Genomic DNA, 12,068 nt, shown 5'->3' on the forward strand with positions numbered 1-12,068 from the left:
AGGTGAGGTCGCCTTCGCATTGAAAACAGGATCCGCACATATTATGTGGGAGCTGTGCCTGGTGCTGGCTGGTCATACCCAGGTGGCCATAGAGTCGGGGTGGGGGGCTGGGGTGGGTCATGGTGGCTGTGACGAAGGTGCACCCTGTGGGGGCACCAGAGAGGGGCGATGCATAATACTGGACGTGCCCAGGGTCCACTGGCTCCTCTTGCATGTGCTGGCGGGTGTGACTCCCCCAGGCAGCAGGAGGAGTGAGGATAATAAGAATATAATCTCAAGTGATAGTCGGACAGGAATCCCATGAGCTGCTCTCTCCTGACTCAGTTAGAAACAGGGCCTCCAAGTCGACAGAGTGTTGGCGCACAACTGTACAAGGAAGAGGGTGTAAACAGGAGCCTCTCCCTGCTGGCCCAGGTCTGTGGACGCTTCCTGGTGTCCCCGTTCACCCACCAAGTCTCCCCACCATCGCCCTCCATGGCCCTCACTCTTTCTCCTTCACAGTGACCAAATCTCCCCGCAAGGAAACTCTGTCCGCAGATGTGGAGCGCCGCCGCCTGCCCGTGTGTTCTGAGGGCCCGGGCCCTGGCCCTGTGGTGGGGACACTCAGGAGGACTGCATCAGGCCGGTGAGGCGCTTGCCCGCCAGCGACTTTCCCTGCAGAGAGACAGGCACAGAGGCACGCACAGGTGCACACGCACACACAGAGGGACAGAGACAGAGAGCCAGACAGGTGAATTAATTGCTGCCCAAGCCATAGAGGCCAAACAACTCACCAACCCGACTGACCAGTTTGACTGGGGTCTCTAGCATGGGAATCCTAACTGGGGACAGTTGGAAAAGCCAGGACTGCAGGGCAGGTTCAGGGAGTGAGGGTGTGTGGCTGGTACTTTTGGGGAGTGTAGAAGTTTTACTTACCAAAGAACCAGGCATTTAAACCCTGGGGTAGAGCACCTCTTAATGCTTGTGGGCTGCCCCTGAACTTGATTTTATTTAAGCAGGATAGGAGGAAAAGGTGGATTAGGGAGTACTGAGATCAGGAAGGGTGGGTTGATCCAAATAAATGGTGGTTATGGATCTGGGTGACTTAGAAATGAATAAATTAACTAGTCTTGGGAACACAGAAGATCTATGAATCCTGCTTGAAATGTAGGATAGACACAAGCTTTGGGTCCTCTTGGGGATGGGTTCTGGGGCTGTGAAAATGACAGGGGCATTTGCTGAGGCTCAGAACCACTGGATGTCCCAGGACAGTGGACTCCTGTTGTCTCCTTATGGTCTCAACTCTCCACCTGTGATACCCAGAGGCTGAGTTTGCTGGCCCCATGTCAGGAAGCCTATAAGTCTCTGCTTATAACCTATGTGGCCATTCCTTTCAAAAACTAAGATAATACACTAGACCATGAGGCCCAGTGCATGAGGCCTAGATGTCCTGGAGAGTCCAAATGTCTATATGTCCTGAGGACATGGTTGAGGAGCCTCTGGTTTGGGAGGGGATTCAGGACACCAAAGGGAGGCTGAGCAGATGAACGAGGATCAGTTGCTGTTTACTTCCCTTGACAGAGTTTGCACCTGTTCCTTGGCCCACCCTCTTCAGAAATCTATATCTCATTGGGCAGAGGTCCAGACAGTGGGGCCGGACCCAAGCAGATAGATCACGCGTCTAGGAGAATACGCAAAACTCATCATAGTATTGACAGTGGGTCAGCGACACCATCGCCATCTGCAAAGGGTAGCAGACCATCCCCTGTCAGCAAGGGCTGTGGGGCTTGGTCGTGACATTGCAGGGGCCAGCAGTTCCTCGTGTTCATTTCCAAGCAGGGTGTGGAAGCTCATCTAGATGACTGGGCTTGGCTGCGTGTAAGCTGGATGTAATTAAAAAAAATTGATCAGGTTTGTGAAGCCTGGTAGGGTACTCAATAAACCTGCTGATTGATGAATTGATGGATAATGGGCATATCTAAAAATGAACAACACAGGCTTGGAGTTAGCTGGATGCAGGACAACATGTCATCTGGCTTAGGTCTCCACAGAGGGACACGGCCAGGCTGGCTGAGAATTTTGATGGCACAGATGGGTGCTTAGACAGAAACAGAACTAACTGCCCTCGGGAGCTACAGGAAAACCTGCATCTACTTCTTCTTTTCTTCTTTCCCCCACCCCTTTCTTTCATTCCCTATTTTTGCCAGTGAGACGAAAACTTTTCATTTTTCACCCTATCTTAAGAAAAGAAAGAAATTGCCTACACTCCCCATCAACAACCTTATCTGAATCTTAAAATACACTAAACTTAGCCTGCAGCAGGGTACGTTTATACTAGGCTAAGGATTTTTTAAATCAGATTGTTAAAAAATCCTGGAGGGTTTTTGTATCAGTCTTTGAGAATCTTTAAGCAGGATGGCTACTTCTTTGTCTACGGCAGGTTAGGTACCACAATAGCTCTTAGAAGGCAGAGGCTGGCCTTGAAGGCCTCCCCTCCAGTCCCTGGAATCAATGGCACTCCTTCAGTGACCTTTCTTACATGGAGTGTGGGGTGAGGCATTTGTCATCCAGCTGGTCCACCTGGGAATGAAGGTGCTTTCCTGGTGCAGGCCCGAAGACAGGAAGTATGGGAAGGTGTTCGGGGGTCCTCACTGGGACAGAGTGAGTTTAGGGACCTCCTGGGGTGAGCTCCTCCATCCCCTATCACTCATCCCGTCCCTGCTCCTATGAAAGGAACCTAAGAATTCTGCTTTCCTCTTGGGTCCTGCTTATTGCTAGACCCCTAATACCAACTCCTCCTTCTTCTCCCAACTATCTTCCACCAGGACCACAAACAACACAGTGTGTACCCAAATATATGTATGTTCTGGCTTGCTATACATGGCTTTTGGGACTCTGATTTAACTGGCAGATATGGGGGAAAAATCTCCAACTCTTCTGAATAAGTGTCTTTTGCCAATATGTATGCTCAAAGCCTAGAAACAAGGAAAATCAGGTTCACTAGTTGCCCAAACCCTCACTGCAGCTCCAGCCTCATTAGTGAGGTCATTTTTGGCTGGAGAGGGGGCTGGATATTTTATTTCTGAAGGATGATGTGTCTATCTGTTCTAGGTGAATTTGGCCCAGAGGCACCCCTGACCTTAACTCCTCCCAGCTTCACAGACAGGGCTGGGCTGGGCTTGGAGTTGCTAATTAATCTTTTCCTACCATAGTCCAGGAGCTCAGCCTCACAGCTGACTCCAAAGACCTGTGGCCAGCCTGTAACTGCCTTCCCCTCCCCCACCCCATTTCTATTTCCCAGGACTTCAGAAGTGAATGGTGCAGGTGACCAGCCCAGGGGCCACTCCTGAGATTGCTCCCAACCTCTCATCAATCCAGGTGCTGTGGCTTGGCATTTCTGTCTCCCTCTCCCCACTGTTGCACTCACGCATTTACCAAATGCCAGTTCTGCTGCTAAAGATGGAGGTCATGAGGGTTCCGGGCAGCTTGGGAAGCAGCTCAGCCCAGCTGCAATCTACTGGCTACACTGTGACCTCCTGGGTGAGTGAGGGCAGGCTCGGGCTGGGAGGCAGTTAATCATGCAGGACGCAGGCATGGCTAGATGCCTGGCCCAGGGCTTTGGGGGAAGAGATCCTGCAATCCCACTAGCTCAGCAGCAGCCTCCCTTCTGAAGAGCGGAGTCTCCCGTAGTGTTCAGGGATCAAAGGGAAATCTGAGCAGAGGCTACCTGTGCTCAGAGATGAGCTGCCCCAGTGGATATCCCCCTGGGGGCTTGCAGGCAGCTCCTGAGGCACCTGTTCTGCTCAGAGACAGGAGGGTACTGCCTGCACTCCTAGGGCTCTTTTCTCCCTTCCCCTCTCCTCCATCCTTGCCTCCAGTTTGGATGGTTCTAAAAGAACTGCTCAGGAAGGGGAGAGGTAACTCCACCTGTGTCTGGCAATTGCACAGCTACAGAGGGAGCATTTTTTTTTTCAGGGTGTGAATGCATGATGTTCCTCAGTGTTGGTCAGTTGGGAATGGGTCATGGTGCCAGGAAACTGCAGCCAGCTCAGCCCAGGGCCTTGGTGTCGCTGAATGAAGCAGCTGAGTGCAGTAGAAAATGCTATTAGCAGGCAGGCTTTGTCCAAGTGAAAAAATATACGGTGATTAAGAACCGAGCTGCCGAAGGTACATTCCAGAGACACCAAAGCTTTGCATATAGTCAAAGTGCTTTTCACCTTGGAGACATTTGGCAAAGTGTAATCCAATAGGACTTGGGATCCTTCAATTTCATGGACCACAGGGCTTAGTACTAGGTTTACAAACACCCACACGTTCAATTCCCACCCTCCACACTGACTAATCATTTCAGCTCTGTGGCCATCTCGATGGCTAGAAGCCTGGAAGAAGGCGATCATGGAATCCTTTGTTTCTGAAAGGAAACACACAAAAGGAATTGCTCCCTTTTGTGCAGGGCTTTAAGGAAAATCAACATGCTGCTGGACATGCTGTGGCCCTGTGCATTGCGTTTTTCAGATATTAATCAACAAAGCATGCACAATCCCCGTGACCAAGAACTTCCGCCACTTACTTACCTGCGAGACTGGTGCTAAACTCTTGGACTGGGATAGGACTGGGCTCAGAGAGTAGCCCTGGGGGTCAGATGGCATACTGGGGGCAGCAGAGCCAAACACTAGGGGCTCAGCGAGAACCCTTTTCAATGGTAAGGGAATAAAGATATTGGAACTGCTGATGAGATTCTCTTGTTCAGATGACCCAAGACCAAAGAGACAGAACTCAAATGCATCAGGTCAAAATCTGAGCAACTCTGAGGATAGAAATCAACTGTGGTTGCTTCTAGGGAAAAGGGATGGGACTGATTGGAAGGGGGCAGGAGGGAATTTTCTAAGTTGATAGGGTGTAGATCACATGGGTGTAACCATTTGTCCAATTCAGTGAACCATATATTTTAGATCTGTGCATTTTACCGTATGTAATTACACCTCAAAAGGAGGAAAGAAAGATTGGGAGGGGGATCCCAGCTGTCACATCTCTGCCTGGGAACTTCCCACTTCTTACTCTTTTTCAGTTGCTGAGCCCATCTTTGCCTTTGGAGAAATTCAGTGCTTTCTCCTCCAGGATGGGAGTAACCCAGATTCCTCTGCTACGGGAACTAGAACTTGCAACAAAACTAATTTGGAACACTATTTCTAGCCTCCTCTGATCCACACGGATCCCCCTGGTGTGAGGCCCAGGAATTTCCATCCATGCTAATGAAAAAAGGTGTTTTGCTGAATAGGGCTCACCAAGTGACTTCATCAGGCAAATATTGGGAGGCTCCGGAGATGGGTTTTCCTTTCAAGGAGTTTGAAGGTGACCTATGAGTAGCTAGATCATGCTCACATTCATAAAGGATGTGCGTGTGTAGTAGTACCGACTTAGAAGGGCTAGCTGAGGACAGCAGTCTGGAACTCAAGAGCCAGGCAGAGAGGTAAGAGTCTTGGCTTGAGTTCAGAAGGTGAAGGGAGAAGACAAAGACCTGCCTAAATTCATCAGGTGACTCTCTGAGGGTTGGTGCTCCTGGTGTCCCTTCCCCGCTGAGCAAGGCGAAAGGAACAGTTTAAATGGTAAGTCTGAGGCTTATGGCATCTCCTTTCTCCGTGATGCTTAAGACTGGGGAGAGAGAGGGACATCCTTTTGGGATGGTTTAGGGGTCTAAGGAACTCTGGCAGAGGGGGCAGGAAAATCCATACTTAATACAGAATTGCTGCAAAACGTGTCCAACTCTCCATCTCCCATCACCCCCTACTCATCTTGTGAAGCAAGGTGGTGTGGATGAAATGGGAAAACTGGGTAATGGGACAAGTCAGACATGACACACGGCTGATCCACAGCAGAGCTCGGCCAGAGCAGCATCAGAAGGGAGAGGCGGGTGTTTCTGGCTGTCTCGCCTTATAGCAGTGAGTCGGGCGGAAGCCCTGTGGCAAGATTCATTCCTGGGGTCTGTATTTCTCCTGGGTCCTCACCAAGCCTTCTGATCTCTCTCAGGGGCTGAAGGGCATTTTATTTTGTTTTAAAATATTCTCTTTATTTGAGTTTTTAAAAGATGTAGCACAAACATAAAACAACACCCCTTTTTTAAAAAAAAATCAAGGGATGGTGAAAATTGAATTAATAACAGAAACTTCACTGGCTGAAAAAATTACTATATATTCACGTATACGTAAACCTGAATCTGTCTTTTAAAATAAGAAAGAGAATCAAGATAAAACTCATGGGTTGTTTTTGAAACAGCCCATCATATGTAGAGTGGTATAAACAACCCTTGCCATATAAATGGTAGGAATATGGAATTTGCCTGGAAGTCACATTATCTGAAAGCAATTTCCCCACAAAATGTCACTGGGACCCTAAGCAGGTTCAGATACCTTGCTCCAATACCTACCAGTGATTTTTTTTATTATTATTTTAAAATTTTAAACTTAGTAAAAGCAAGTTGCCAGCCCTCCTATCTGAATTAATGTAAAAGGACCAATGTATCTCCTTATCCCCCAGGACCTATTTTTTGAATTTCTTACTCTTCCCCAACTGAGTGACATTGATATCCTGTGTACCTCCCTTTGCAAGTGTTCTCTTCAAATCTTCTAGACCTTGATGACAGCAGGATAGGGATGGTCCCATCACCAGGGACACAGGTTAGCTGACAGGTGCCAGTTGACTGACCTCTGAGCAGCTATTGCATGTCAAGCAAAAAGGCATTTGACAAACAGTTGAGCTAATGTCCACAACACCCCTGCTGCTTAAATATTCCTTTAATCCCACTAAGTGCACGAGAAACAGACTCAAATACACCTCCAGGAACTTGCCTGAGAGCAGACAGCTAGCTGTGGCCAAGCCGAGGTGGTTGGCCTTTGTGAAGTCTTTCACCTGCTTTGCATGGGCTTCAACTTGAGGGAGGAGGAAGATGGAAACACTCAGGGTTTAAGATCTCTCCCTGGCCCACCTACACTGTGCCAGCTTTTGGGCAATGCAGGGTGAGAAAGAGATTTTAGCTCTTGAGCACACTTGCCCATCTCAGGCAGCTTCTGCTCTGCCTGGGGCTTCTCACCACATTTGGAAAGCCTGTGACAGGGGAGGTGCCCCCTTCTGGCTATGAGCCTGGTGAAAGGAGCTTCTGGTCACAGCACTGAGCTGGGCTGCAGGTCACTGTGGCGGAGTGCACACAGATCTTTAGCAGGGACTGCTGGGCAGGTCAGGGAAAGCTGCTGTTCTTTACCGCCCTGTGTTACTAGTGCCCGCTGCCTCTGGGATCTTCCCTAGTTATCCTCCCAGGCAGGACAGGAAGCAGGTATGACATGTACCTTTCCAAGGTGGGCCAGGCAGAGTGGCCTTATTGCAACTAGAACTAACCCAATTTCAAACTATTCTAGGTCAAGTGCCTGATTCGGGGACACGTCCTCCCTGGGTGGTGTTCCTGATCCCTGACTCCTGCCCGCATCGGCCTCACCACTCACAGGACTTTTTGCCGAGGTTAACTTCTGCCTGTCAGTTTGGGTCAATTATGATAGATCTTCCTCCTTGGTCTCTCCAGCTGTGCAGGGACAAATCTGGAACCAGGCAGGGATGCCAGAAGTGGCAAGGGCTCAGCAGCTGAGCCCTACATTGGTGGCAGAATGCCCAGGCACAGACTCCCAGGCCTCCTTCCCAAGTTGTGCCTTTCTATGTCCCCACTACTCTGCATCTCCTGCAGTGAAAATGCCCACTTTTCCACCCGATCTCTCTTCTCTCCTTCCACTTGTCCCAACTGCACAAACCCTGTTGCCCTTTCTACCCTCAGCTTGCAGTCAATACTTAGTGGCCTTGGGAGTGGAGGGGTGCATTCTGCTTGCAGAGCCCCTCAGTAGCATGCCCGCATGTGGCCCACACAATGCTTGCCTCTTCCTCTCTCCTCTCCAAATGTACTTCGGCATCTAAGTGCTGGTTCACTCCAAATTAGGCAAGATGAAAAGACTCAAGGAAAAGAGACACATGACTGTGTTGCTATTGGCAACAACTTGATGCTACTTTCCCCCAACTAAGTAACCCTTGACTATGACTACAGGAGAGTGTGCAGCTGAAGTTTAGTTATTTGATATTGTGGACATTACAGCTAAAGAAAGTTACTTGTTTGGCAGCCCACAATTCTCCAAGGGACCTATGAGGATTCTAACTCTATCCTATCCTGCAAACATGTGCACTGACCCCTGGTTAAGTTAGCTAAGGCAGAGCTAGAAAGCACAGGCAGTCAACTTGCTGACCCCCCTGCCCACTGCCCTCCAAAAAAGGGAAGTGAATGTTCAAGTTCATTAGGATGCATTTGCAAAGAGCACTGGCTCATTTCCCTCTCCTTCCTACCACCAGGATGCATTCAGGAGACATGCATTTGTAACTGAAAAAAATCAGGGAACAGGTTGAACAGCATTTTCGAGATGCCTGGATCGACACTTGGGTCTGAGTCATTGGGATTCCTAGCTGCAGAGAGAACTTGCTTACTTCCCTATTCCCTACAGATTCTTTCCACATGTTGCTGAGATGTTTTGGGTCCCTGTGGGACAGTGGATGGGCAGTTTCTCAGCTTTCTTCCCTGCTGGTGGTCTAGTATGTAGAAATGTGAGGTTTCTTGCAGGACTTAACCCAGGGCTCTCAGAGCAAGAAGAAAGGGAAGATTTAGCTGGGAGACAAAGCCTCAGGATGCTGCTGTTGAATGGAAGTGGGCATTTCTGTCTTCTTCTGCTAGGGAATGAAAATCTGAAGACGTGATCAACAGGATCAATAACTAACGTGCTATTTGCACGCTGTTCCTAGGACAGGCATTGTTTCTGGACCCTCCTCAGCTCCTTGTTTCTTCCAAAGGAAAAAAATCATGAATGCAAAATTGGGCAGAAAAAAATAGAGACACCAAGAAATGGGTACCGCTGACTGTCTGTGGGACCATGGGATGAGAACAGGAGCTGTAGGTAGAGCCAAGGCCACAGACAGACAGATCATCTCTGCTGGATTTTGGAGCACCTTCTATGCAGAAGGATCCCCAAGGTTAGAGAGCGTGCGGACGCCGGGATCACTCACCCACTGCTGGAAGGAAGCCACCTCGGGGGTGAAATGCAGCGGCCATTCTGACTCTGCGCCAGCAGCACTAGGCAATTGTGTTTTGGGGAAGGGAAGTGAAGAATAACTTATCCAGCTGAAACCATGAAGACCTGTGGCTTTAGAGGAGCCCCTGCCCCGGCACACGGCTGCAGCGGCATGCAGTCCAAGCAGAGGCACATGCAGTTCTGCAGTGTATGGCGACACACCTCCCATACACTGAACACCAGGTGTGTATCAGGCAGGTGGCACACGCACCTGTGCACATACCTGTGCACAGGTATATACACAGATGTACACGCTCATGTGCATGTTCACACCACGGGTACTCACGTAAGCATCTCATGCAAGTTGCCTAAGCAGCCACGTGATTGGCTATGGGGTTTTACATCAGCTTCTATGATCTTTGACTACAAACTTAAAGCATTTACTCAAAATACATATTCAAAAACTAAATTCTCCCCAGGAGAAAGCCACTCGTTTCAGTGCAAATGGCCTTTCTGCTGTTTCTGTCAGTGCTGAAGGCAGTAGGAGTACACACACCAGGGGTCTGGTTTGTTGAGAGATTTCAGAGCATCCCCTGTCACTTGTTTCAAATTCCTCCAACAACCTTGCTATGTAATAAGTGGCTTAAAAAAAATAGAAACCTCTGTTTATCTGGCAGAGGGAGCAACTGGACTTAGTGAGATTAGATTGCCCAGGGTGGCTCTAGGCAGGCAGACAGTTGAGAGGCCAGCGTTCCTGGGAATGGGGCTGTCATACAGAGGGCTACAATTGGAAAACTGCATTTTATGCTGTTATCATGGATAGAACCATTCATGATCTGTGTCTGGAAGCAGAAGGCTTCACAGAATCCTGAACCTAAGTAGGAGGCCAAATACCAGTTCCTGGCGAGCAACATATGTAACATTTTACCCGTGGTTCTTCTATTTTCCAGGTTGATAGGATCTACAGCTCCCAAGGCTACCTGAGACTTGCTTAGGGGCCATGAGAAATCAGTCATAGGACAAAAGCTGGCCTGCTGGGCACCAGTGTCCCCCTATTCCTGAGCAAAACAGAGAAACTAGCTCTCGGAGTCAACTGTAAACTGGGACAGTAATAGTAGCTCTCATATATTGAGTAGTTGCCACGTCAATCATTGTAAAAATGCACTTTGTACATATTGTCATAATGAGATACCCACTTGCCCATCCTCAACTGCAAAAAATGAATACAGTGATATCCACCTCTCAGAGTGTTGTTGGAACAACAACAAGCTAAGCTTGGATTGCAAATGACATCATAATGATGAAAATGAGACTAAGAGCCACACTTGTTGAGCACATACGTTGCAAAGTCTGCTAAGCACGTTATGTAATTTTTTCCCACATCATCATTTGCTCTATGTCCCTTTTATGGATGAGGAAACTAAGGCTTTGAGTTGCTGCTCATGTCATACAACTAAGAGGAAGAGCTGGAGTAGAACCAGCCAAGGGCTAGGGATATAGCTCAGGGACTGGGTTCAATCCCCAGAACCACCAAAAAAAAAAAAAAGGAACTATAAGTTCAGCACGACATGGTCTAATACTGTGAGCTCCCAAGAGGTGACAGTTAACACTGTCATGTTTTCCTTTAGTGCTGGCATGTACTCCATGCAGTAGGCGTGTGAGCGACTTGTCCCCAGGGTCTTATACCAATGCCAGGTGGACAGGTAGGGATTCCACTGGGGCTGCCTGTCTCTAACTTAGCTCACTTGTCTGCATTTCTGTGGGCACGAAAGGGACAATGTTCTCAGGAGGCAAAGCAGCAGGTCACTTTTAGTAGTGGAGGTGACTGCATTTGGGGGGTATATTGTAGTCACATTTTTGACTTTTGGCTCGAGGTGGTTGAGGCAGCTCCGTCACAACCCAGCTCCTTTCTTTTTGGTGACACAAACTGCAGGTAACTGGCGACAAGTCAAGGTAAGGAACAATCTAGGTGGCTTAGGGCAGCTACCCATGAGAGTGGCCCATTCAGGGGTGTCTCAAAAACACACTCCTGCTGGAACAAGACGCCCTCCCTGTCGGTTGCCTCTTTCATCCCTGGGGAACATGGACATGATGAGAACTCTGACACCAAACATGGACAAAGCTGCTGGGGGGCAGATGGGGGGGCTCTGGTGGCCATCACCCAACTCACACTCCTTCTTGGTGGTCTGCATGATGTCCTATAGACCTAGGAATTATTCAGGAAAGCTATGATTGAGGATGAGTAAATAATGGGGTCTAAAGCCATATCATTACCAAGGAGGCCTCCACCAACCACAGGACTGTTGGATCCTGATCCACACAGGCTGCTGGTTGATTCCTTTCTCTAGTAGAGAGATGGAAGCCCTGGAAACTTCCAGCGTCATCCAGGGTAGAATCCACCTACAACTTGTGCTGTAGATCACAAGGTTGGGTTGAGTTTTGTATTGGATGCTTCGTCTTCATTTCTCCACTTAATCTGCTCTGATGGTCAGGCCGGGTGTCCTGTCCTTGCTTGACAGTCTGTCTGTTCCCATTAGGCACGGGGGTTCCATGCACCATGCTCTTGGTGCAAAAGAGAAAGGTCAGAGGCATGGCATATGATGCTTCTGCAGCCCTGCAGATAAGTACAGGTGTCCCCTGTATCCCCTTCTCCCCCTTTTTAGACCCACGCACTAACTGCATCTGACAGGGCTTTAAAGGAATGTCTGAGAGAACACAGTAACCATCAACTCTGATGGGGGCTTTCTTTCGTTTTTAAAAATGTCTTATTAAAACTTTGCTGACTTTACCAAGATCGCCATGTTTAATAAGAGGCCCCGATGAATTTGAAAGCAAAAGATGAAGAGAGAAAAAAGCCATACGCTGTAATCACCATAATTATACAATCCTGCTATGAGCTGAAAGCAGCCCTGGAGAAGCCCGAGAGAGGCGGGAGTGTCATCCGCGATCAAGTTGGTTCCTAGGACAGCTGAAAAGAATATGACATGAAAGCCCTTACTT

The 12,068-nt window shown here is 48.7% G+C and overlaps 1 protein-coding gene across 4 annotated transcripts in view; it reads right to left on the reverse strand.

Moving 5' to 3' along the window:
- Nucleotides 1–236: 236 nt before the first annotated feature.
- Nucleotides 237–12,068, reverse strand: part of Rgs6 (regulator of G protein signaling 6) — a 557,159-nt gene continuing 545,327 nt past the window's right edge. For all 4 annotated transcript variants that reach the window (XM_077799511.1, XM_077799513.1, XM_077799512.1 and 1 more), the window contains 2 exons: nt 9,064–9,130; nt 237–654 (listed from right to left, as the gene is read on the reverse strand). In XM_077799511.1, coding sequence (XP_077655637.1) covers nt 482–654; nt 9,064–9,130 — 240 coding nt within the window. In that variant the 3' untranslated portion in view covers nt 237–481. The remainder of the gene's footprint in view (nt 655–9,063; nt 9,131–12,068) is intronic.

This window comes from Urocitellus parryii, chromosome 6 (genome assembly GCF_045843805.1).
Source record: "Urocitellus parryii isolate mUroPar1 chromosome 6, mUroPar1.hap1, whole genome shotgun sequence".
NCBI lineage: Eukaryota > Metazoa > Chordata > Mammalia > Rodentia > Sciuridae > Urocitellus > Urocitellus parryii.